This window comes from Penicillium atrosanguineum, assembly GCF_028827265.1.
Source record: "Penicillium atrosanguineum strain IBT 20685 chromosome Unknown utg000007l_segment0_segment0, whole genome shotgun sequence".
Lineage (NCBI taxonomy): Eukaryota > Fungi > Ascomycota > Eurotiomycetes > Eurotiales > Aspergillaceae > Penicillium > Penicillium atrosanguineum.
The window spans coordinates 2,846,942-2,872,618 of NW_026623139.1; the positions used below are offsets into that span (position 1 = coordinate 2,846,942).

Consider the following 25,677-nt stretch of genomic DNA (forward strand, 5'->3'; position numbering starts at 1 on the left):
CGTTAAGGGAGATCTACTATATCATTATTACTATTTAAAGGCTATAGAAGATCCTCCTTATCCCTATCATTATCCTCCTTATATAAAGCCTAAGCCTTATTATTACTAGTTAGATCCAGCTTAAATGAATTAGGCGTATTCTCTCTTTCTTTCTCTTTACTTACTTTAATTTTAGTAAAAATAAAAAAACTCTTTTAAAAATATAAAAGAGTCTTCTTAGAGGTTGAATCTTAAAACATAAAGAAATATTATTAGTTCCTAGATTATTATACTATTTAAATATCCTTAGTAATAATAATAGATATTATAAGTAATACTAAATAGATATTTAACTCTAGCACTAATTACTAGAATTAAAAGGATATCTTAGGTAAGGGTAATAATAGCTAGAAAGTAATATTAATTTTTTTTTCTAAAATAGAAATAATAAGATATTCATAAGATCTATTATTAGTTAGAAATATATATAATTCATTAAAGAAGAGCGGGGAGTTAAAGAAAATAGAAATATATTACTATTAAGATATTAAATTACTTTATCATTTTATAATAATAGTTAGCGTTTACTTCTATTAAGTATTAAATTAACGCGTAAGCCTTCTTATATTGATACTTAAGAGATAGCTATATCTTATTAAGAATATAGGTGGTCTTAGTATAAGGATAGAGCCTTTTAAAGCTCTTTTAATAATACTTATATTATTAATTATCTTAATTATTTATAAAGAAGAATTAGAACTTAGTAATTAGCGTAAATATTATTCTAATTATATAAAGATTCTCTTAGATTATATTTATAATAGCTAGCGAGCTTCTCTCGCGTAATATTAAGGGCCTTATATATTATCGTTTTCTAAGGGATCTTTTTACGTTTAAGATAGCTTATTAATCGCTTAAGGTATTTGAAAAGCATATTATAAATCTTAAATATATAATAAGTGATAGTATCCTTTATCTTTAATAGTTTAAGTGTAAAATTAAAGAAGGGCTATATAATTTATAGAAGGTGTTGGACAATAAGGGCGGTGATACCACGAAACCGTTCGTGGCGCCAACTAGGCTTTGCGTACCCCTTAATGTCTTATATCGCTTTATCCAACTGGTCGATCCATGTTAGACAAAGAAAGACTCTTAGGATAGACTACACACTGATGTAGCCTAAACGAGAATAATTCACACTTTAACTCGTAGAGGAATGATCACACTGACTAAGGGTTGCTTTTACCCTTTTATATATAAGATAAGCAAGAAAGGAACTTGGGTAGTTTCCAAAGAGAGTGAAACGTCTGATTCTTCTACCTAGTAATCCGTCGCGTATTTATAGACAAATATACCTCGGTATCACATATTTCGGACCAAAGGAAATACCTTAAATAGAAGCATATAGATCATAGACAATAATATCAGACGATGATGTTATAGGCAAGGCATAGTAAACGCAGATTAAGCAGGGTAGAAGCAGATAGAATAGTATAGAAAAGAGTCAAGAATCTAGGCGGTATTGACCGCCTATACACACCCCCTAGGAGACTGGTCCCTCTTACTCTTCTAGGGCTAAGGTCTATTTTGGTTATGTGACCACCAACTATCTTCCTCGCGCTAGGATATATAATGAATGTCCAACTAGGGCTTAGGGTTCCCTAGCCTAAACCTAGTTTATGTTGAATAATAAGAGGATAGATCTACTTATATATATTGATCGATATTCTAACAGAAGGTAGTTAATCTAGCGCTATTTATCTATATTAAGTATTAAGTTAGTCTGATTGTACTTAATATAAAGAGATTAAATATTAATTAGAGCTACTTTACTCTTTAAAGTATTAAGAAAGTTAAGTTCTAATATATTTTAATATCTTATAAGAGTATAAGCTTAATTATTTTAATCTAGAGTTTAAAAAACATGTTATAGCGCTAAAGACTTATATGAATACAGATTATAAGGTTATAAACCTATTAAGGATAGATTATTAATATAGTGAAATTAAAAGGAATAAAGTAGAAGTAAAGAGATAGTAAATAAAGAGATTTACCTTATTTAACATCTAAGTAATATATCGCTTTTTTGTTCTTATATTTATTTAGGAAAGCTACGACCTCTCACTTATCTCGCGTATTTTAGTTACTTTATTTATAGGGTTAGCTTTTATTTAAGTAGCTTATTCAAGCTTAGTTAAATAATATATATAAGATATAGAACTTAGATAATAGTAGTAGTTATCTATAATAGTAATTACTATAAAGCGTTAACTAAGGTATTATTATTTAATATATTATTAGTAATAACTATAAGTACTTAGTCTTAAATTTAATATTATATAAGTATCTCTAAGAATATAGCGCTAAAGTTCTCGTCAGAATATATTTTAGAAAGTAGTTAAAAGCTAAGTAAAATCTCATAGGTTTTACTAATTATTATTAATAAAGTAGCTAGTAATAGCTATAAAGGCCTAAGAAAATAGAGATATCTAATAATTTAAAGTAATAGATATTTTTATATAATTTAGGAGTGTCCGTAAGATACCTCAGTGTCACTCCTTAATTATAGCTTATAAGCGATAATAAATTAGGTTATAGAACTTAGGATACTTAATAAGCTAGAAAAAAAGATAAATAACTATTAGAAAAGTAAGAAGTTTCTTTTCTATATCTCTTAGATAAATACTTAACTATTTAATAAATTATATCTCTATTTATTAATCTAGTAGGATTTTTATACAAGTTAAAAATACTTACTATATTCTATATTAACCTAATAATTAGTCCTTTTATATATATATATTTTTAATATAAGGTAGTTCTGAGATATTTTAGAAATATAGAGGTTCCCTATGAAGCTTTACTATCTAATTATAGCGAAGTAGAAAAATACTTAAGGATCTAGCTATAGTATTTATATATAGCCTTTAGCGCAATAATAGCTCTATCTACTATCTAATTGAAATTTATTTAATACTTTGAGTAATAGCCTATATCCTAGTTAATCTTACTTATTTATCTATAATTAGTTTTAAGCTATTATTATACTTAGTTAGTATATATTATATTATTATTAAGAATATAGTTCTTTTTTTAGCTATGGTTAATATATTTAAATAAAGGATAAATTAATAGAGGGGGCTATAGTTATAAAAAATATTAATTAAGTGAACTTAAAGTCTACTAGCTAGTAAAAGGCTTAGGGGTAAATAACTATAAATTCTCTGATATAAAGTATAGAGTATTCTCTATATTATTAAAAATAGATAACGGAAGAATATCTAAGTATTAGCTTTAAAAAAAAATCGCGAAATAAGAGAGTACTTAAGGTAAAGGAGATATAAAAAAGGGTTTATAAACTAACTCTAGCTTTTTAACTTAATCTATACCTATCAGCCGCGGAGGGAGGCGGATACCACGAAGCCTTTTATAGCGCGGGGTACGCTTTTGCTAATACTTCCCCACTATGGATTATAGGCTACCTAACTAAGGAAGGCTTAATCGGATCAAGATAGAAAGAATAAGATAGAATATAAAGGCCTTATATAAACTATTAGAATTTGGACTAATACTATATAAGGTAAAGGTATCCTCTTATTTAATATAAGAAGAAGAAGAAGAAGAAAAGAAAGAGATATAGATATGATTTACCCCTCCAAAAGGTTTACCCCACTAGATCGATAACATATCCCTTACTACGCTATTAGTTCTATTATATTTCCTTCCCTAATTCTATCTTATTTATCTAATATAAAGTATATAACTTTAATCACTTTCTGTCTATAAATATACGCGAGACACTAAGTTGAAATAATAAACCTTTCACTCTCTTTAGTCCTTTATTTAAGGATTATGGATTATGCTTATTTATAGTGTATAAGCCCTTTATACTCTATCTTATTCTTTTCTTTTTTTATCTAATTAAGCCTTCCTTAGTCGGGTAGCTAACGGTCCGTGGTGGGGAAGTATTTATAAAAGTGTACCTTGCGCTATAAAAAGCTTCGTGGTATCCGCCTCTCTTTATAGCTAATAATTAAAAGCCCGGAGACTCTCGCCTAAGTCCTCCTTAATTAATTATTACTATATTAGTTTAATTACCGACCGATTATTCTATGTTCCTTTTACTAGCCTTATTAACCGATAATTATAAGCCTAGGAGTTCTCTAAAGCCCTCTAAGAATTATTAATACTATTATCTTTTGCCCTTACCTTATTATTTTACTTTATCCATACTTTATTCTCACTTTACCTTTACTTTATCTTTATCTCTACCTCACTTCTATTATATAAAATAATATCTACCTCTATTAAATTAACTAAGATTAGTACTACTTTATTAGATTTATTAGACTAATATTTATAGATTAACTAGATTAGATCATATATTATAGCTAAAGGTATATAGACCTACATTAACCTAGATAATTAGATAAAAAGGGAAATCCCTAGCTATCCTATTTATCTAAAAGTTTCTAATATTAATCCTAATATAGTTACTAATAAATAGTTTAATTAAAATAAACGCGAGAGGTAAAGGGACCGACGAAGGGACTATAAGCTAGATCTTCGCGAATAAACTATATAGCGATGTCTATTTCGTAAATCTACCTATTAATTTAATTATTAATCTCTTATTCTAGTAAGCTTATTACCTAGCACCTTTTATCTATTTATAGGACTTTATAGGTGTCGGCCGTGAAGGGAGGCGGATACCACGAAGCTTTTCGTGGCGCGGGGTACGCTTTTGCAGATGCTTCCCCACCACGGACCGTTGACTACCCGACCAAGGAAGGCTTGATCCGATAAAGATGGAAAAGAATAAGATAGAGTGCAAAGGGCTTATGTACTCTAAATGAGTACAATCCACAGTCCTCAAACAAAGGACTAAGCAGAAGGTCTTTCTAAGCAGATAGAAAGGGATAGTAGAATATTTGAAGAGAGTGAAAGGTCTGTCATTTCTACTTAGTGTCTCGCGCGTATTTATAGACAGAAAGTGGTCAAAGTCACATACTTTATATCAGATAAACAGAATAGAATCAGGGAAGGAAATATGATAGAACTGATGGCGTGATGAGGGATATGTCATCGATCTGGTGGGGTAAAGAGGGGTAAGCGGTTTGGAGGGGTAAATCATGTTCGCATTTCTTTTCTTCTTCTTCTTCTTCTTCTTATGTTGAATAAGAGGATACCTTCACCTTATGTAGCATTGGTCCAAGTTCCAACAGATATATATAGAGCTTCTTTAATAGCTATTAGTTCTTTTTTATAGGTAATTTAGTTATATACCTTATAGCCTTTTTCTATTAAAAGTTATAGAGTAAAAGCGATTATTTGTATTTACTTAAAGTAAAACTACATTAATAGTCTACTCTAATATATTCATTTTAATCTAACAGAGCTTACAGTCTAGTTATAATAAAATCGGTAAGTTTATTAAAGTCTCTTTTAGTCTTTATATATCATAGTAAATCCTTTAATAAAGTAATAATAATAATTATAGGTAGCTAAACCTAAAAATTAGCGGATAACTTTCTCTAATGCAAGCTAAACCTATCTATTTCTAAATTATTTACAGAACTTAAGTTCCTTAATTATAAATTGATACTTCTCGGGTTAAGTAGATAATTTAGATAAATCTAGTAATAAAAATACCTAATTAATATCATTGTAATAAACATTTAAGCTATAAGAAAATATTAAGATATTATTAAAATATAAAACTACACTTTTATCTAAAAGTAGATAAAGGGTATTATTTATAATTAATTATAACATTATAAGATTATAAGTATATTATATAGTCTAAATAACATTGTAAGCTATTTGTATTTACTTTATTAGTATTTAGAAATAAGGTTAATCTTTAATATTATTTTTATCATTTTAACAATATCTGAAAGCTCTTAGATCTATAATAATAGATAGTCATTCTTTACCAAAAGTCTATTAAAGCCCTAACTTATAATATATATATATTATAAATTATTATATTTCTTTATAAATATTACTAATAATCCCTAAAGGCTATTCAATATCTAAGATAGATTAGTCTATACTCAATTAAATTCTTAATCTATTTAACGTATTTATTTAGCTCCTTGGCTAATAAAGAATACATATTAATTATTAATATGTATTCTTTATTAGCCAAGAATCTTTAGTATTGATCTCATAATTAGTTATTTTAGGGAGAGAGCTTTAAGTAATTCTATATAGATCACCTTATTATGGTTCTCAATATATTAGTACCCTAAAACTTCCTTTTACTTCATGCTAGTCTAATCTAAACTAGAACTTTTAGTTCTAGGCATTTCTTACTAAGATCCATTATTTTCAGGGTTAATAAGATTAGAATTATCTGGACCAGGTGTTCAATATATTTCAGATAGTCAATTATATAATAGTATAATAACCTCTAAGCTAGATTTAAATAATTAAGATCAGAAAAACTAGTAGATATATACAAAGGTTTCTAGATATAAGTAGCGAAGGCTTTATAAGTAATCACTTATATTAGTTTTTAATTAGCCTTTCTTGCTATCACTTATTTTTTTTAGAGCTAGATAATAATACTAGTAATATCCCTTTTAGTTATAATTAAAATACTCAATTATAGAAAGATCTTTTATATAGGATAAAAGGGTCCTTAGCTCAATATTATTTAGGTTTGTTTAGTTAATATAGTGAATTACTATTTTTCGTTACTTAGATGTGATAAATTAAATAATATTTTATAGAATAGTTAGGTAATCTTATTCTTAGTTCTTAGCCTAACACTAATATAAATTTATATTTATATTTATTTATAGGTATTAGATTAAGACTTATTCTAGAATATTAGTTTTATAATTATATATAGTTTATTATAGATTTATTATAGATTATATACTTGTAGAATAATTGTCCTTAAGTTCATAAGGCGATCTTATTATCTTTTAGGTTTAAGAAACTCTAAAAACTAATAATTATATAGCTTTCTGTGTATATTATTATCCTAAGAGAATATAAAGTAAATTATTGTAGAAGTATGTCTTTAGACACATAGCTTAGCTACAGGCTTTCGCTAACTATTAGATTAGGTTCTTTTAGGTATAAATATATTTATTCTCTATATACTATTATTTAGCTTCTTAGGATAGATATTCTCAGCTAAAATATCAGCTAATTACTCAATTAATATTAACTAAATTAGTAAATTCTTTTAAGAATTGTTACCTAAATATAATAGAATACTTTGATATTATTTAGTAATAGTAAACAAAGGGTATTATATACTCTATATCTTCAGATATAGGAATTAGGGGCCTTTAATAATATTATAGATATACTTTTATATTCAAATAAATAGTAGCTAAAAAGGAGTAGGAAAAACTTAAATATTCTTTAAAATTATATATATATATAAGTGATCTCGAGTAGTCGCTTTAGGTGATTATCTTATAGGAAGAGAGGTGTATCTAACGATAATACTTTTATTCCTAGCCGACCGTGGTAGGTGAGCTAGTTAAGGATGTACTGCTAGATAAGATTATAGAGGTAGAAAAGTATATATTACTAAGTGTACGAAAAGACAGAAATACGCCTCAAGGGCGGTGCCGTGCGGCAGGAAAAGTAGGGTAACGTGACCGTTTCCATCCCCATATAAAGCCGTGTTATCACACTAGTACTACTTATTCTGACCATTCACATGCGAGAAATACTCCCTGGACTCTTGTTAATAAAATAAAAACCATCAAAGTATTATATTTTTCCTCTTATATTATGAAGACGGTATAAATACTCTCTATAATACTGGATTTATATCGTAAAGATAACCTCTTATTTCTAAGTATAGCGAACTAAAAAATGCAAATAAAATGTAACGGGAGTAGCCGGAAGCGGGATAAGACGTGCATTAAAGTCAGAGCGTGTTGGCGCAATTAGGTGATATGTTTATCCCGACACATAGTGTCGTAACGGTTAATCGGCCCTACAGTCGACATGTCCGCGAACGAAATTACAACTACAACTACATAGGTACAATTATAGAGGTCTGCGGACTCCCAAACAACATACCTACCGGGGAGGCAACTAAAAAAATAAAATGAATCACAATCGAGTCAACTGTCTCCGAATCAACTTTAGCGTATTCTATGATCTAGCGAGATGTCCCACGGTATGTATCGAGTATCAGTAGAGCTCTGCACTAATCACAACCACACTTCTCATTTAATCCGTGTGGGGCTCTGCAACCGACTAATTTCCTCTTCTTCCTAATCCAGGCATTATTTCGGCATCGTAGACTTGAGCGTGAGCGAGGCTTCATACACTGGTTTGGCAGCTGGACACTAGTAACTAGTAACTATATGTTAGCTGATTGCTCTATCAGCCTTTGCAGAAAACAGCGTCAGGCTAAATGATGAACTGAAATGATCACGATTGTCTTCCTACATATATTCCGAGGAAGCGCGTATGGTGCTAAACGCCCCCAGGTGACGAGGGTCGGTAGATATATTGGACTCAGTAGACTGGGGATCACAAGACTATGGTGGTTCTGTCAAAGGTTGACGCGAACTAAAGACATACACCATGTGGCTATTTTCTAGAGGTTATTGAAATAACCGATATGCTTTCAATACTAGTGTATGAATTAATTCCTCACCCAACTTGCGCCTGGTTCTAGGCCCCATTTGTGTTACAACCCAAAATGCATGAAAACACATGGAATTCAGCAAAGGTACGAAACTGAGGAAGAAACTAAGTGTTGAGCGCTGCGAGCTCAGTGAACAATCGCTCGCTAGTCCCAATCGGGCTAGTCAGGTTCACCCCATCCAGGTCCATGTATCAGTCGTCAGTCCTATGCATCACAATGTGCAAGGAATTCGGTCTACGTCTTGCAGGCGTGAGTATATCTGAAGATCCATTTTGAAGCATCGGCTCTAAATGGATCATTAAATGCAAGGCTATCGACCAAGATGGTGTTGGTTTACACTTACCACCATGGCAAGAGGACACCAGTTGATTGGCGTCTTCACATTCCGGCCAGACGGTGACAAGAGAAGCATTGAGTATCCAAGGCAGCCTCTGTATAGGAACAGCACCTGTCGTATTCTCCCGTGAAATCCGAAATTCATTTGTCTCGCCTAGGATATCCACATGCAAGGGAGATATGGACTACATCCTGCATCCCCTTTCGTCATGCCTATTGCAGCTGGACCAATGAGATAATGCGAATAGGGTTGGGCACCTTTCATTACTATTGTAATCCTTGTACTCTCCTTTGAGACATCTCCTTGTCGCTTTTAGAATGAATACCAACTAAGGTCTTAGGTACGCCAGGACTAATAAGCCATGGCTTTTTTTTTTTTTTTTTTTTTGTTTTTGGAATATCGTGATAATATAGGAAAGAAGTGAAGGGGATTAATCAGCTCCCAGTGAGGTGCAGAGCGCTTTGATACCGACGGTGTCGCTGTAAAAGGAGAACCCCGGGATAACAAATGGAGAACAGTGAGCCAGCAAAACCCCGGAAATTAGCGAGAGAATCCACCGAAGAAATGTACCAATCACACACAAAACCCCTGGAATATCAGACATGGCATCACTGCACCATCCCATTGGGGTATCTTCCTTTATTAGCTGGAGATGCAGTGATCTCACTTTGATGGAGAAAATGGCATGACAGTAGCTACCTAGACATGCGCTGTGTCTGTATTGTACTCAAACCCTGTAAGAAAAGAGAAGCACCACGTACAACGAATCATGGAGCATATCCGTTGTGCCTTACTCTTTTCGATTGATTCTATGGCACGAAGGCCTCAAGGACGCGCAATACAACCGGGCACGAGAAGGTTGCTACGGATAGATCGCGCATGACTTGCAGACTACATTGTATTTTGGCTGCCCTGTCTACACCGGTCATCTACAGAAATAACCGCCCTTCGCCAGCGATGCAGATATGCCATACATGTCATGAACTTTTTTGTTTTCCTATATCAGAAGACAACGACTGCCATGGTTGACCAGTATTTGACACCACTTCCAAATGAAATACCCTTAAACAGACTCGAGGACGGTGTCCTTGAACTCACGCTCAACCTTCTGGCCCTTGTCATCAGTGGCAGACTCGCCGTGGAGGGCGAGGAGAGCACCGAGGTCGAACTTGGGCGACTTCAGGAGCTTGACCTTGCGAATGTGAACCTGTAACGTAGCGGGTTAATATACGCGATACTCGAGGGGTTTAAAGAGCAGTGGGAAGACGGTAACAAGAGACGTACATTCTGGAGGGGGTAGATGCCCTGAGTGGACTTCTCGATCTCACGACCAATGACCTCGGGGATGAGCTTGTGGGTGAGCTGAGACAGGGTGCAGGTCGCGGCCTCGCGCTGAATGATCTCAGTCATCTTCTTGCGGATGGCACGGATTTGAGACGAGCGAGCGTAGGTGGTCTTCTTGATCTGGTTGGGGCGTCTCTTGGTGAAGGCGATGGCGAACAGACGGAGAAGGTAGTCATCAGTAGTCTTCACGGTGACGTTAGCCTCAATGAGAGACTGCCACTTGCGGACCAGGGAGCGCAGCTTGTCGGTGGTGAAGTCCAAGCCGTGGAAGTTGGTCAGGCAGTTCTTGCCCTGGATCTCATCAACACGGAGCTTGACCTTGCGGAAAGCGTGGTCCTCGTCGTTCTGCAGATCAGCGAGGGAGACCTCGAAGATACGGCCCTTGAGGGAGTCATTGGCGTTCTTGAGACCGCTGGTGCGGTTGACCAGAGTCTTGCCGACGCTGTGAGGGAATTGTTAGCACACACAACGATACTAGCATCGAAGGGTCGATTCAGAAGGAGGGGGTTCCTACTCGCGGGTCTGGAAGGTGGAGGGGGCCTGTGAAATGGTCAGCAATTGTGTCTAGGGCACGGAAGAAAAAAAACCATTGGAACACTGACCTTCACGGAGTACTCATCCTTGCGGGTGAAGGGATCGACAGTGCGCTTCTTGATGCCCTTCTTGCCTTTGGAGAGGCGCTTGTTCCTGGAAGCGAAGTTGTATTAGCCGGGAATGTTCGACGAGATGCTGATTTCCAGAGACAAGGGCGAGGGGAGGAGCGAAGATAACAAGCGAGAGAACGAGAGAACGAGAGAACAAGGGCAAAGAATAGCGCTTACTTTCCAACAGCCATGATTGCGAGTCGGGTCTATCTGGGTGTTGTTGGAAGACAGACAAAGGTATCGCACCACGGCGCTTCGGGTTTCGAGATTCTCGCTCGGGTCGACTGGGAGGGTTGAAATCAAAAACCCACAGAAAACTCGGCTAAGCGAAGTGTGCGGGCCCTACCTGGCTGATGTAATGGCACCACGTGACACACAGACGAAATTCCATGTTAACGCTACGCCTCTTTGAGACATTGTAGCCTGAGGCATGATGACGGAAGGCAGTCGTAAACTCGACTAAGTTGGTTGACTACGTAAGTACTTCAAAGGGAATTTTGACTTATTATTGATAGAGGTTCTCTTTGCTTTGCTTCTTTTACACCGGACACCGGTGAATGTACTCTCATCTCCGAGATCCATGGTATCGCCTGTTTTCTGAATTTCACACACTGCCGGCTACCCATGTATCTCTAATTACTCATTAGGAGCAGTAGACCCCGTAAAAATGATCACAATGTCCCGGCACGAGCCTTTCGAGCCTAATAGTAACAAAGTGACTAATTCCTAAACCCGACGACCGTCTTGTTGTACGTCCTGTGGAATGACGATGCTGGGGCGGAGTCCCCATTATTCCGATACCCATTCTCCGCACGAGCCAACCCCTCACAACGACACTTTCACTCCTCGTTACTGAGACCTCGTCCATCGAACCAGGAGCATGGTACGTCCCTCTCCATTTTTATTTCCTTCCGAGGCTCCGGAAGAATATGACTGATCCCATTTGCCTCGCAGGGAAAGCGCAAGAAGTCCAGCAGGCAGCCTCAAGGCCCCCGAAAGGTGCGATCATTTCCCACTCGTTGCGCCCCTCGACAGTACTGACCTTTAGCAGCGGGAGCCCCTTGCGACTACTTTCTCTTGTCTCTTCTGCAACCACGAGAACTCGGTTGTGGTCAAGCTGGATAAGAAGTTGGGTCTAGGAGACCTCTCCTGTAAAGTCTGTGGCCAAAAGTTCCAGACGGGTATCAATTGTGAGTCGAAAAGGGTCTTGATTATATCTCCGGCGGCTTATAACTGACTTTTTGATAGATCTCTCTGCCGGAGTGGACGTTTACTCGGACTGGGTGGATGCGTGCGATGCTGTGGCCAAGGATACAGCCAACCAGTACGACGGGAGCGTGAGTGCCCAAGCCGGGAACAGCAAGTCCGATGCATCGGCAGATGTCGGACAGGGTGATAACTACGGGGAGGACGACTATTGATCACATTACGAGGCGGGGAGGCGAATGGCGCATGGGCATTGTACCAATTTGAGGAGCTCGGTTCAGATACACACGGCGCATCCACCAATTCGATCTTATTTGTTCTACCTCTTCTTCTAGTCGGTCTCTGTACAGCGGGATGGAGTTCATCATCGAACCTTCGGATGGGTTTGATGTGATTCAGAAACCGGCGGAACTAGGTATTGGACTTCCTCATGGAGTCAAGACGTTACACCGGTACTGCGCATCTTTCTACAAACTCGACTGGAACAAACATGAGCAGTGGACTTGGACGATTGGCCGTCGTGGCCGGAATTGTGAGTAAGACTACAATGTATAGTATCGGTCACCAAAATCACCCAGACCGGGAATGATGTACCTGTGGATGTATCAGTACGGTTCAAAGAATGCAGGATTGAGTAGGATAGAATACTTTTTGTCGTCCAGTCCCTGGTCAATGAAGGCCGTCACGACCCGAAGTTTAGGGAACCTTTCGGCGAATTCTGCCACGCCAGAGGGGCTGGCAATCAAATTGAGGAATAGGATCCGGTGCTCAGGCACGCCCCTTTGCTTCAATACCTCGACAGCTAGTGTAGCAGAACCGCCTGATAGCGAGGTCAGCGAAAGATTTTGGGGACTCGAAAGAGCTCGAAACTCACCCGTAGCAAACATGGGGTCCAGAAGGAGAACCCATCGGTCAGCAATGTCAGTGGGCAGCTTATCGTAGAAAAGCTTTGGCATGCAAGTTTCTTCATCTCGCTGGATCAGGATCTTGCCAATACGAACTGACCGACAACAATCTCGTAGGCCCTGCTCCATAGCCTCTCCGGCTCTCATGATAGAAACACCACAGATTTTGCCCTCAAACTTCACGCCCAAGTACGCCCTTCCGACCGGGGTCGTTACAGACTGTTCCACTACCGGAAGGTGGTTCAGTCCCTCCTCTACCAACAATCGAATGATTCGGTTGGAGTAAAAGATGAAGTCCGCACGCGTTGTCCGTTGGTCGCGGATCATCCTGGATTTACAGTTAGATATCCGTCAACCGCTTCAATAAAGATACAATCTTACGTCAAGAGAGCAATCAGCTGTGGTGTCTGGGAGAGGACATGGACATTCTCGTAAGAGACCTCTTTGGAGACCGTCGCAGTGGGTTTCTCGCCATCCGGTCGATATATGGGACCCACGCCCTGGGCAGGAGATGGGATGGGATCTTTGCCAGCCATGGCGAGATGAGACCAGAGTACAGTACGGGATAGATGTTTGTGCACAGTGGGGGGAAAAGAGAATGGAAATCGCGCTTATCGTGCTATCGTACTATCCGCACTCTGGAAGCACGCGCCCTCCTCCGCACTTGAAGGGTTGCATCACCGCTGAATAAGCTTGAGCTTCAATCCGTCCCTCTATTACCTGGACCTTCACCGTACCTTTGATGTCTCGGGACAAAGCAGGCGCGGAACTTTTGGAATCCTTGCGGATTCTATCCCCTTTCAACTTCCCCTCCGCGTGAACTCACCGTGTTGTTCGGTATGTCTTCATCGACACTGCCTTTCTCACTGGACCGGTCTTTGTAAACATTTGAATGATCGCATATCGCCCTCCATTGACTCGAATGGAATGCGACACACTTGCGACACAATTCAAAGGACGAAAATGGATCATTCGCGACCCCGAAACCGAAGACTGGCGACCTATGGCGCTTCCAGGAATCAGCCTCCCAAAACCACACCCACGAGCACTTCGACGGTCAAAGGGACTACAGCCCCTGCGGGAAAATTGCGCGCCTCGCGGCCATTGAGCCACAAGCCGGAAGGCACCGAGAATTGGGAAAAGCGACCAACACGCCCCGGCGCCTCTCTGGCTTCCGCTCTCGAAGAACCGCGGGCATCCGCCGAAGATAGCATCTACGATTTACCGTCATCGGATGACGAAGGCCACCAAGGCATCATACAGCGACAGCGAAGGCGCCAGGGCCCTGGTGAAAATGCCCTTCTGCACCAGAACCGCTTCGAATCGCGAACTAGTGCGGTAGTCGATACCAACCACAGGCAATGCAACTATTCGACTGTGAAACAACATGCGGTTGACTCGTTAAGTGAAAATGACTCTCTACGGACGAGGAAAGCCGTACGGGACCACAGCGAGATACTCGGGCGAAAGCAAGGGGATTCACTGCTCCTTCGGCAGACATTCACAGCAGTCCCCGTAACTGAAAGAGCCATCGAGTCCACAAAAGCTGAAGCTTCTTGTCTCGATGATCGTGAATTGCCGCGGCAAGCTCAGACGGCGGGATTTGCTGAAAAAAAAAAAAGACATATTTCCAGCAATCCTGTATCTCCTAGTCCCCGTAAGGTGGCTCGAACAACCGTTGGAAGCACCACTCCCGGTCGAAGGAGGCTAATCGACTCACTGGCTACAACAAGGCAGTCGGATGATGAAAAGTCACCCAAGATGCCCCCCGACAGCCCACTGTCTTCGTCCTTTGCTCACCGCAGCCCAAGTCATCCAATTGACACTGTATCACCAGCTGTTCCAATTGAAAGCCAACCACAGGGCTATGGCCAGGATTCTACTGTTCCCGCTTCCCCCCATCTTCGAGGCTCCAAAGTTACATATGCACGCCAACGTTCGTTTTTGGACGACCTTCTGGGCCAGGCCCTCCCCACCGACCTGGAGCAACCTGACCCGTTGATTTCACCGCGCGGATCCAGCGAGCATATACCCCGTGCACGTCTAATCGCGATTGATGATGTCAATGACGACGATGACGGAACTGTCCGAAGCATCTACGAATTGCGCCAGGCTGGTGGGAACGTTCGCTATCGGGGAGCCGTCGAGTCAATCTTTGAGGATATTGAGGATCCACTCAATTCGGTATCGGGTCGAAGCAGTGCCTTGTCCCAACTTTGTGGGAAACTGTTGGATTCAAAACTAGCCCGACAGTTTCTTGACTGTGGCTTCGACAAGAGACTTGTGGATTGTCTTTCTCCTGCTCTCGAAATTGTTCCTGCTACGCTCGCTCTTTGCGCCTTTGCCCTTGCCTCTCAGGGCAGGTCGCTGCCGTACATTCTCGCGACTGCTGCATGGCCGAAGCTTCTGAATATATCTTCTATTTTACTCAGCGTCCAGGATGATATTTCTATCGTGATGCAAGCTCAGAACAGCCATCTATCTCGACCTGCTCAAAACTTGGTCCAACAGACTGCCTCTCAGATTAAGTCGGCACTGTTTCCGGAAGACTCCTCTATTCAGCTCTCTCCTAGCTTCCTGATGTTAAACTGCCTGAGGATCACCGTGTCGGCCTTCCAGGAGAAGGGCGAGTGCCCCAGTGCGCTTCCTACAACATTGCTGAAGCAGCTGGTGGATCTTCTACTTTCTCAGAGTCCTAACGGTGATATCTACAGGGCATCTGCACCTGGAAATTCCCAAGTGCTACAGCTTGGGTTATCTATTCTGGAAATGCATACTACATCGGGAGGCCCCCCTCAGCAAGCGCACCGCGACATTCTCTCTTTGCTGAAAGATATGCACGAATTACTGTTCGCGAAGGACGATTCAGACACAACCGGTCAGCAAATACAGATGCTCTATATACGGGTAATCTTGAACATGACCAACAATGATCCAATGCTGTGCGATAGCTTTGCAACATCTGCGATGGTCGGGCAGCTAGCTGAGATTGCGATTACCAATTTTGGTGACTTGACCGAGGATTCTCTCGCTCAGGAGAACAACCCTCTGAACACGGTGATCTTGGCATTAGGAGCTCTCATAAACCTGACCGAACAAAGTGAAGCATCCCGTACCATGTTTCTCGAAGCTGCTCGAGGCGGCAAGTCTCTTCTTGATCGACTGTTACATCTTTTTGTAGACAACGTTGATTCAACCTCCAAGGTAATCCTCCTTCTCCACAGTCACTTGCGCAATGGAACCTGACCGGTACTTTTAGGCTCACTCCGTTTTGGAAGTGCATCACAATGTCACAGTGGGGTATCTAGCAGTGCTCCTTTTGGCGCTATCCCTCGATATGGAGGCCCGACGGCAAATCAAGAAGCCCATGCAGTCTAATGGGCTAGCAATTGTTATGTCTACCGTTGATGAGTTCTTGCAGTACCATCAGAAGATCGAACAGGAACTGAACCCTCCCCAGGCCCAGGGGAAGGCGAGTAGTTTCATAATTCGTCTCCAGAGCCTTGTTAGTCAGGTCCAGCAGATCGAACATGGTTGATACTGTGCTTGTGAATATTTATGATCACTCTGAGGGTGAACATGACCATTCTGTTTTCTGTTTTCCTGGCGGGTGACTATGGTGTCGATGGAGGTGGGGTTATCTGGAGTAATTTAATGACCGATATCCTTTCTTGAATTGAAATCTCATGCACCAAGAAAGTGATTTTTAGAAGAAGAAATACAGTTGTGAGAGTATCATAGGATAGAATAAGATCGGCCGAGGCCTCGGCGGGTAGTCGTTTGCAGCGTTTGCAAGGGAAGAGCTCCGGATGCTTCATGGAACTTTGCCACCCCGACCGCAACAACTCCTCACTCCATCCTAGACTGATTCCTTTCAGTTCACCAGTCGTTATTCTCCATCTTTTACCGATTTAAACTTGATCTTCGAGCCGTGCTCACTTTGTCCCCTTCAAGATGCCCGCCGCCCCAAAGCAGAGAAAGATCGCGATTGTCGGCAGTCGCTCCGTTGGTAGGGACCTTTCCGTATCCTGTTTCCAACCGTTCATATCAGTGTTCTAACGCAACATTCAAGGCAAATCCTCTCTTACCGTCCGGTTTGTCGAGCATCATTTTGTGGAAAGCTACTATCCCACAATCGAGAATACTTTCAGTCGAATTATCAAGTACAATGGCCAAGACTACGCCACTGAGATTGTAGACACTGCTGGCCAGGTATGCGTTTGCCTCTTGTGAGATATATAAACGTCTGACTTCTTTTGCCATAGGATGAATACAGTATCTTGAACTCGAAGCACTTCATTGGGATCCATGGCTATGTCATTGTGTATTCGGTCACCTCGCGACAGTCGTTCGAAATGGTGCGGGTTATTCGAGACAAGATTTTGAACCACCTGGTAAGTCATGTTCTATTTCCTTAGACGCCATTCAAATGGCTGACTTTCTCATAGGGTGCGGACGAAGTGCCACTGGTGGTGGTCGGCAACAAGAGCGATCTCAAGCCAGAACAACGACAAGTCTCTCTCGATGAGGGCCGGCAATTAGCAGAAGAAGTTAACTGTGCATTCACGGAAGCTAGTGCTTTCCTGGATTTCAATGTCTCCAGGGCCTTCGATCTGATGATAGGAGAGATTGAGAAGTCCCAGAATCCGTCTCAACCCACCGGCGGCAACAAGTGCGCTGTTATGTGATTTCCCACGTTTAGCTATGAGACAACTAGCTGTAACCTACGGTATGTGAAGCTACATAATCATTCCCCTTTCCGAGATATGAACAAGCATGAGCATGCATTGCTGGTATTTTCAAGCTCCGCGATCACAAGATTGATTTCCACTCGATCAAGATCGGCCTTTCGCTCTATTTGATTAGTTCAAATGACATTTCTTATTTAATCCCATGCCTTTAGTTCATTGTACCATTGCTGACTTTATCTCTTTGTGCTCAGTCACAATCCGAGTGAATACCTAGTCACTATGCAGGTGTGCAATGACCTTGTTCAATTTTTTCAATTTTCCGTCGGAGAAGATCCTTGTATCCGGGAAATCTTCCTCTTCATCTTCATTCTTTTTTTCTTTATTCTATGGTCTCGTTTTCTGGATTTGGTGGATTAATGGGGTCGGCAACATGATTCATCAGGGTTTTCTTTTCAGGTCGGGCTAGGGGATCTGTATTTTGGTATTGCAGCGTGCATAGATTAATGAATTGGCCTCGCCGGCCTCGACTCGTCAATTGATGGAGTATGAGTCTCATTGCTGTATAGATATCGAACTGGGGGATCCCCTTGAAACATCGTGCGGGATTAAGTAATGCCCCGCTGTGCGCACTTTTTGCATTTTACCCCTCCACAACTGCCGTTCCCGGCTCTGACTCACTGTCAATTCTCGAGTTCGTTAATACAATATGCTCGACCTTAACGATTTCATCACCGAGCGCGGTGGTGATATTAACAAGATCAAGGAGAGCCAGCGCAGGCGGTTTGCCCCCGAAGAAGTTGTCGAGGAGGTGATCGCCCTGTATGAAGAAGCCCGCCGAGGTATGTTTATCTTGATACAACGACCATAAGGGACTGTCTTAACTGGGATTAGCACGGTACGCGGCCACTCAAATCGGGTCCGAGCTCAATGCCGTTCAGAAGGAGATTGGAAAGAAGAAGAAGGTACTCAACCATCCGCGTTTCATTCCGAGCACATATTCACACCGAGGGAACAGGCCAAGGAAGACGCCAGTGATCTGGTGAACCAGAAGGCCGACATCGAGAAGCGCAAGAAGGAGGCCGAAGACATTGCCGCCCAGAAGGAATTGGAGCGTGACCGCAAAATTCGGCCGATTGGCAACTACGTCCACGAGTCGGTCCCCGTGAGCAACAACGAGGTAAGCAATGCCATCCAGCACCACTGGGCTTCTTCCATCATGCTAACTTGCAACTTAACGGTATATAGGATGACAACCAGATTATCAGAACATGGGCCCCCGAGAATGTTGCCATGGAGCGACCCGGCTGTCTCTCCCACCACGAAGTCTTGACTCGCTTGGATGGTTACGACCCGGAGCGCGGTGTCAAGATCGTCGGCCACCGTGGTTATTGCTTGACCGGCTACGGTCTCTTCCTCAACTTGGCCCTGATCAACTACGGTCTTGAGTTCCTCTTCAACAAGGGCTACAAACCCAACCAACCCCCGCAGTTCATGCTCAAGGATTTGATGGCGAAGACCGCCCAGCTTGAGCAATTCGACGAGGAGCTGTACAAGGTCACCGAGAGTGATGACAAGTCGACGGACAAGTACCTCATTGCCACCTCGGAGCAACCCCTGTCTGCCCTGCACGACAGCGAGTGGCTGCAGGAGAAGGACCTGCCCATCAAGTGAGACATTCACTACAAGTTCTTTGAGTGCGAAGCTAATCAGATGGGAACAGGTACGCCGGATACAGCACATGCTACCGTAAGGAGGCTGGCGCACACGGCAAGGATGCTTGGGGTATCTTCCGTGTCCACCAGTTCGAGAAAGTAGGCCAGACTATCACGCTTTTCTGACTATCAACATGTTATCTAACACCACACAGATCGAGCAGTTCGTTCTCACCAAGCCCGATGAGTCTTGGCAAGCTTTCGAGGATATGATCGCTATCTCGGAAGAGTTCTACAAGTCTTTGGGACTCCCTTACCAGGTTGTGGCCATTGTTTCTGGTGCACTGAACAATGCCGCTGCCAAAAAGTACGACTTGGAGGCGTGGTTCCCCTTCCAGCAGGAGTACAAGGAGCTTGTGTCGTGCTCCAACTGCACCGACTACCAATCGCGGGCGCTTGATATTCGCTTCGGTGCCAAGAAGGCCACCGACTTGAAGAAGACTTATGTCCACGCACTCAACGCTACTCTTTGCGCCACGGAGCGGACGCTCTGCTGTGTTTTGGAGAACTTCCAGCGGGAAGATGTTAGTTCTTGGCCCCGCCCTCTTGTCCATATATACACTGACTCATTACGTTGCATAGGGCTTCGAAGTTCCCGAGGTGCTGCGCAAGTACATTCCTGGAGCCCCGGAGTTCCTTCCTTATACCAAGGATCTTCCCAAGGACTCTACCTCCCAGAAGGCCAAGGCCAAGGCCAAGCCCGCTGCAGCCGACGAGGCGACCAAGAAGATGCAGAATCTCAAGGTCTAGACGCGGGGAGCAGAAATCCAAACGATACCTCATCTATAGTTCAATCACCTTCAGAAAACATATACCCAACTATAACCATAACCATAGCCATAACTAGTACGCATCTAGTATAATCTCGTATCCAGATTTTATGTATGTGTAGATCATAATGCCCCACACCGGCTTGCCGGTGTCACTAAGTGACTAGGGAGCGGATAAAGAAAAATGGAAAAGGAAAAAAAAAAGACCCCGCGATGCCCCTCCGAGATTTCTCCATCTCTCTCTATCACGCAATTGACATGCCTGAGGCTTCCCACTCCATTTATGAGTCAATGTGTGTGTTTTTAATTAGAAATACAATACAAATATTAAACAAATAACATTACGGACGATTCGGGACGGATCCGTCGGGTTTTTAAGTAGCGGTCCGATTCCGGAGATTCTCGGTGAAGCTTATATAATGAACAGTGATTCATAGAACTCTAGTGAGTCAAGTCTGTTAGCTTCCTCACTCTTCCCTCTGTAAACCTTTCGCTATGGCAACTGCTCAAGATATCCGTCCTCGCAAGGACGATCTGGCCGCACAGGCTCAGTACTTTTCCACCTCGCCCACAGCTTCATTCCACTCCCCCTCCAGTCACGGTTCCGCTCTCCAACGGATCATCCCGGTGCTGAATGCAAAGCACCTCAAGCCTTTCGCGACCGAAGACATTAAGGTTCTGCTTCTGGAGAATGTGAACCAGGCCGGCCGTGACATCCTATCTGCGCAGGGCTACCAAGTGGAATTCCTCAAGTCTTCGCTCCCCGAAGATCAGCTCATTGAGAAGATCCGGTTGGACATCCTGCCCTACCAAGTATAAGGCCATCGCTGACATGTGGTGAAAATAGTGACGTTCACGTCATCGGTATTCGCTCCAAGACCAAGCTCTCAGAGCGGGTTCTGAAGGAGGCCAAGAACCTGATCGTCATCGGATGCTTCTGCATCGGTACTAACCAGGTCGACCTCCAGTATGCCGCCAACCATGGTATTGCGGTCTTCAATTCGCCCTTCAGCAACTCTCGCAGTGTTGCAGAGCTGGTTATCGGAGAGATTATTGTCCTCGCGCGCCAGCTAGGTGACCGCTCAAACGAAATGCACAATGGAACCTGGAACAAAGTGAGCAGCAAATGCTGGGAGATCCGTGGCAAGACACTGGGTAGGCACACGTACTTTGATATTCTGTCTTGGCTCACTAATCGCTGACTGAATATCCTAGGCATTGTTGGATATGGTCATATCGGCGCCCAATTGTCCGTGTTGGCAGAATCAATGGGTATGTCGGTTATCTTCTACGATGTGCTTAACCTGATGGCCCTCGGTACGGCCCGTCAGGTCGAGACTTTGGAAGCCCTATTGTCTGAAGCCGACTTCGTCACCTGCCACGTTCCCGAGATCGCCGAGACAAAGGGCATGTTCGGTCAGAAGCAATTCGAACAGATGAAGACCGGAAGCTACCTGATCAATGCCAGCCGCGGAACTGTGGTAGACATACCCGCCCTTATTGATGCCATGCGAAGCGGCAAGGTTGCTGGTGCTGCCCTGGATGTGTACCCCAATGAGCCCGCCGGTAACGGTGACTATTTCAACAATGACCTCAACGCATGGGGAGCTGATCTGCGTTCCCTCAAAAACCTGATCCTCACCCCCCACATCGGAGGCAGCACTGAGGAGGCCCAGAGCGCAATTGGTGTGGAAGTTGCTCAGGCTCTGACTCGCTACGTCAACGAGGGTACCACTCTGGGAGCTGTCAACCTGCCTGAAGTCAACCTCCGCTCCCTGACCATGGAGGAACCCAACCACGCACGTGTAAGTTTTTATTCTGCAGTTGGGATTTTCCGATGGAACCAATTCGGAAGAGCGAGACTGAGACTGACTGACCATTTCTAGGTTGTCTACATCCACAAGAACATTCCCGGTGTGTTGCGTAAGGTGAACGAAATTATTGGTGACCACAATGTCGACAAGCAGATGACCGACAGCAGAGGCGATGTAGGTTTCATTCTCTCATCTTTGGCGTGGATGAACTTGCTAACTAGTCCAGGTTGCCTATCTGATGGCTGATATCAGCGACGTGAACTCCGCGAACATCAAGGACCTGTACGAGAGACTCGAGAGTCTTCCTTGTGAGAAAATCCTTTCCCAATGGCTACACACGTCGATTCTAACATCTCCCCAGCCCGAATCATGACCCGCATTCTGTACTAGATGAGCAATGGTTGCTCTATTGTAATCAACTTTACGTGCCTGACCCCAAGAGGTTCGGTTTTGACGAATTCATGGGACCCTTTCAACGAGGTCTCTCAAAAAGGCTATATATGCAAAGATTTCTAAAATGACACCGCAAATTTGTATTTGGCATAGTTATTGAGCTAGAACATTGTGATCATGTGACTATTGTACTATCTGGGTTCGACAGCGGTAAGTTCGCGTACGGGAATATGTTTCCACAGCGGCAATTCAAAATCCATGGCACAAGGGTGAGCATGAGTCCGCCAGGAAGGTCTGATAGCAAAGAGAATCGCTGCATCAAACCCAGATCCATGCACTGAAAATTCAGCCTCTGCTCGAGTCTCGGAAGCTGGGACTTCGGCTGCGTCGTCGAGGAGCGTCACGGCGGTGGTCACGGCGATTTGAATTGCGCCATTCTGGGTTCGATTGGGAGTTTTGATCACCCGAATCGCGCGCACGCTCTTGAGGGATGCCGTAGTTAGGAACATACGAGTCGACATTGTTTGTAAATCTCCCACTTGTGCGACCCTGATTGGGTCGATCACGTCGTTGGTCGTCTCTCCCTTCCGACCTGCCGGTCTGTGACCCATCCCATGGTGGGCGAGCCGATGTAGGAGGCCGCGGAGGAAGTCCATTGTCTCGGGAAGGCGGAAATGACCCGCCCCGGTGCGTGTTGCCGTTGCCAGGACCTGGGGCGTTCGGCCGACCTCCACGGGCCGCACCCGGGAAACGACTGCGGGAATCAGGACCTCGAGACCCAGAGCTAGCCCAACCTCCGTTGGAAGCGGTATTGGCAGATCCACCCGCAGGTGCAGGGGGCATAGGTGGCCGCTGTGGTGGCTTCTTCTTGTCAAACTCATGGGAGTCTTGGAAGCGGGGGATGTCGCCAGGGCGCGCAGGTAGTGGAGGTGTGGTGAAGTAAGGGTGTTTCAAAGCATCAATGGCGTTGATCCGTTTACGCCAGTCGAGCCGGAGAAGTTCAGACAGTAGCGAGATAGCCGTTGGGCTTAGCCTATTTGATATGTTAATCACGTTGGTTCTCGCTTGATACATCCTCTCTCGAAATAGTGTTAACACGGCATCAAGGGTATCTTACTCTTTGAAGACCTCCCTTAGGTTTCCGCGCTTGGAACCCCAGTCCCTCACGCCTTCGAGACTCGGTAGCAAACTCCACCCAGGCATGTTCTCCTCGGTGGGTGTACCCACGAGGTTGAAGATAAGTCTCGCTTGATCGAGATCAGTGTTACCCGAAAGAATAGGCTTTCCTTTGAACATTTCGCCGAAAACACACCTGTGGCCATTAGAAATGAACAGAGGAAGGGAACGATGCGACAACTTACCCGGCTCCCCACATATCGATGGCTGTTGTGTATCGTCGTAGTTGAAGAAGTAGTTCGGGCGGTCGGTACCATCTGGTGACAACAAGCGCGGTGTACTCTCTCTTGGCTTCACCTCCGCCCTTTCCAGGCAGCGGAGGAGGTTCATCAAAGGGTCGCGCGAGTCCAAAGTCCGCAATCTGAAGAATTCCCTCATTGCTGATAAGAAGATTGGCAGCTAGCCCCAGAGCCGGTTAGCTGATGTTTCGATCAGTTGATGCTCATGTTTCAACACACCCTTCATGTCACGATGCAGAATGCAATTCTATAATGGAATTAGATAGAGTGTTCTTCACAAAAGACCGAAACTTTCGTACCGCATGCAGGTACCGCAGCCCTTCAAGAAGCTGCATCAAGTAGCATTTGATCTGGGGCTCAGTAAACTGGACATCTGGGTTCTCTAGAAGTCCCGATAGGTCATGCTCCATATATGGCATAACCATATACATGTTGGGCTTTTTCCGCCCTTCGCCTATATAATATGTCAGGAAGGCTGCCATGGTGTCGACACGCAAAGATTAATCTTACCCTTGCTCCGCTCAACGGCCATCTCCCTGAGCTGCAAGATATTTGGATGAGAAAGTGCCTTCAAGAGCTTAATCTCTCGAATTGCAGTGATGGGAAACTGTTCGATGACTATTTAGCGACAGTGCTTCAAAAGAATAAAACCAGATGAATAAAATGGATACCTACACCCTCCTTTTCATGGTGCATGAGAATCTTCTTCAAGGCCATGACCGAGTTGTCTTTCTTAGACCGTGCTTTGTAAACCATACTATCGACCAGTCAGCAATAAGTAGCCCACTGTATCCGACACAGACAGACCCAAAGGTTCCCTCACCGAGCTTGTCGATAAACGCGAAATCGCGAATATTGGAGCAGCCCGGAAATCGAGGTTGTCCATTATCATCATTCTCAAGAGATGCGATGGCCATCTTGTTCAAAAAATTACTCCGATGCCGGTCAGAGGTCACAGAGAGTCAGGGTTCGTAGCGCAGATTGTTGCTGAATAGCTTATTGATATCTGAGTGTGGATTCTCAATCGATGTACATAGGGTTGAAAGGCGCAAGGCGTATGATGGCGTCAGATTCGATCCGTCACGCTGAATTCAGATAGAAAAGCTCGGTTTAGAAGGTCGCATCACAGAGCGGGTTCAAAGTAGGAGTGAACGGTAGATCAAACGAAAGAGGTAGTGGTGGTACATTCGCGGTGCGGGAGAAGCTACCTTGACGGGGTACTGGTCTCGGTCATTCAAGGTAGTCTCCTAAGTAATTGCGGTCAGAACAGAGGCTCAATAAAGAGTTCAAAGGTGTCTAAATGAATGCAAACGAGAAAGATGCCTGGCCCGCCAGATTCTGCGAGGTTGAGTCGCAAGAGGGCAAAGGTACGGGAAAAGGCACCGTCACTGGTCACGTGCCAGCGTCGACAACTTCGGGGCGCCGTGGAACCCGCTTCCAGCAACCTGCCACTTCGTGAAGCGAGCAACCCTCACCGACAGTGAGTGTTTCTACTTCAATTATGAGCATATACTGACATTTCCCTTTTAGCCATGGCAGGCCCCTCTTCTCACCCCATCCACGTCCACCCAGCGCGACCACTCTACCGTTTTATTGCCACCGGCCTGGGCGCCAGCATGTGGTTCTTCGTACGATAAACTCCTGTCACACCCATGCACAAGGGATTGGAACTGACTCTGATTCCCACAGCTCATGTACCGTGCCAAGAAGGATGGTCCGGCTCTGCTGGGCTGGAAGCACCCGTGGGATCACTAGTGGACTCTCGAATCCCCTCAATCTCGAATATTTCCTCAATTGAGCCGAAAGGAGCCTCTGAGCTCTTTCATGTCACGTCT

General features: G+C 43.2%; 9 protein-coding genes across 9 annotated transcripts; 6 read left to right on the top strand and 3 right to left on the bottom strand.

Moving 5' to 3' along the window:
* Positions 1–9,917: 9,917 nt before the first annotated feature.
* rps1 (40S ribosomal protein eS1) lies at positions 9,918–11,233 on the bottom strand. The gene is made up of 5 exons (XM_056889329.1): positions 11,114–11,233; positions 10,895–10,979; positions 10,807–10,832; positions 10,233–10,734; positions 9,918–10,155 (listed from the first exon to the last, which is right to left on the bottom strand). Exons 1-5 carry the CDS (start codon positions 11,125–11,127, stop codon positions 10,012–10,014), a joined length of 771 nt encoding a protein of 256 aa, XP_056738631.1. The 5' UTR covers positions 11,128–11,233; the 3' UTR covers positions 9,918–10,011.
* Positions 11,234–11,816: 583 nt separating this feature from the next.
* On the top strand, positions 11,817–12,357 carry N7443_009274 (transcription elongation factor 1 family protein; the record flags this gene model as incomplete). Its single annotated transcript, XM_056889330.1, has 4 exons — positions 11,817–11,819; positions 11,891–11,935; positions 11,988–12,126; positions 12,185–12,357. 4 exons carry the CDS (start codon positions 11,817–11,819, stop codon positions 12,355–12,357), a joined length of 360 nt encoding a protein of 119 aa, XP_056738632.1.
* Positions 12,358–12,684: 327 nt separating this feature from the next.
* Positions 12,685–13,583, bottom strand: N7443_009275 (uracil phosphoribosyltransferase; the record flags this gene model as incomplete). Its single annotated transcript, XM_056889331.1, has 4 exons — positions 12,685–12,736; positions 12,791–12,962; positions 13,017–13,375; positions 13,429–13,583. The coding sequence occupies 4 exons, from the start codon at positions 13,581–13,583 to the stop codon at positions 12,685–12,687; spliced, it is 738 nt and encodes a 245-aa protein (XP_056738633.1).
* A 427-nt stretch (positions 13,584–14,010) lies between these two features.
* Positions 14,011–16,585, top strand: N7443_009276 (WAPL family protein; the record flags this gene model as incomplete). Its single annotated transcript, XM_056889332.1, has 2 exons — positions 14,011–16,251; positions 16,307–16,585. The coding sequence occupies 2 exons, from the start codon at positions 14,011–14,013 to the stop codon at positions 16,583–16,585; spliced, it is 2,520 nt and encodes an 839-aa protein (XP_056738634.1).
* A 416-nt stretch (positions 16,586–17,001) lies between these two features.
* Positions 17,002–17,735, top strand: rhbA (Rheb family small GTPase rhbA; the record flags this gene model as incomplete). The annotated part of the gene is made up of 4 exons (XM_056889333.1): positions 17,002–17,056; positions 17,120–17,259; positions 17,313–17,441; positions 17,496–17,735. 4 exons carry the CDS (start codon positions 17,002–17,004, stop codon positions 17,733–17,735), a joined length of 564 nt encoding a protein of 187 aa, XP_056738635.1.
* A 709-nt stretch (positions 17,736–18,444) lies between these two features.
* On the top strand, positions 18,445–20,200 carry N7443_009278 (serine--tRNA ligase SES1; the record flags this gene model as incomplete). The annotated part of the gene is made up of 7 exons (XM_056889334.1): positions 18,445–18,577; positions 18,630–18,700; positions 18,754–18,915; positions 18,984–19,405; positions 19,459–19,549; positions 19,606–19,974; positions 20,033–20,200. The coding sequence occupies 7 exons, from the start codon at positions 18,445–18,447 to the stop codon at positions 20,198–20,200; spliced, it is 1,416 nt and encodes a 471-aa protein (XP_056738636.1).
* Positions 20,201–20,715: 515 nt separating this feature from the next.
* On the top strand, positions 20,716–22,424 carry N7443_009279 (D-3-phosphoglycerate dehydrogenase; the record flags this gene model as incomplete). Its single annotated transcript, XM_056889335.1, has 6 exons — positions 20,716–21,011; positions 21,068–21,375; positions 21,436–22,025; positions 22,107–22,208; positions 22,261–22,342; positions 22,396–22,424. The coding sequence occupies 6 exons, from the start codon at positions 20,716–20,718 to the stop codon at positions 22,422–22,424; spliced, it is 1,407 nt and encodes a 468-aa protein (XP_056738637.1).
* A 348-nt stretch (positions 22,425–22,772) lies between these two features.
* N7443_009280 (CDC2/CDK family serine/threonine-protein kinase) lies at positions 22,773–24,759 on the bottom strand (the record flags this gene model as incomplete). The annotated part of the gene is made up of 8 exons (XM_056889336.1): positions 22,773–23,460; positions 23,545–23,739; positions 23,789–24,002; positions 24,062–24,089; positions 24,142–24,296; positions 24,353–24,449; positions 24,518–24,599; positions 24,650–24,759. 8 exons carry the CDS (start codon positions 24,757–24,759, stop codon positions 22,773–22,775), a joined length of 1,569 nt encoding a protein of 522 aa, XP_056738638.1.
* Positions 24,760–25,246: 487 nt separating this feature from the next.
* On the top strand, positions 25,247–25,597 carry N7443_009281 (DNA repair protein Sae2/CtIP; the record flags this gene model as incomplete). Its single annotated transcript, XM_056889337.1, has 3 exons — positions 25,247–25,322; positions 25,373–25,470; positions 25,532–25,597. Coding segments are annotated over 3 exons (240 nt in total), but the record flags the coding sequence as incomplete, so codon positions are not given.
* Positions 25,598–25,677: the final 80 nt, after the last annotated feature.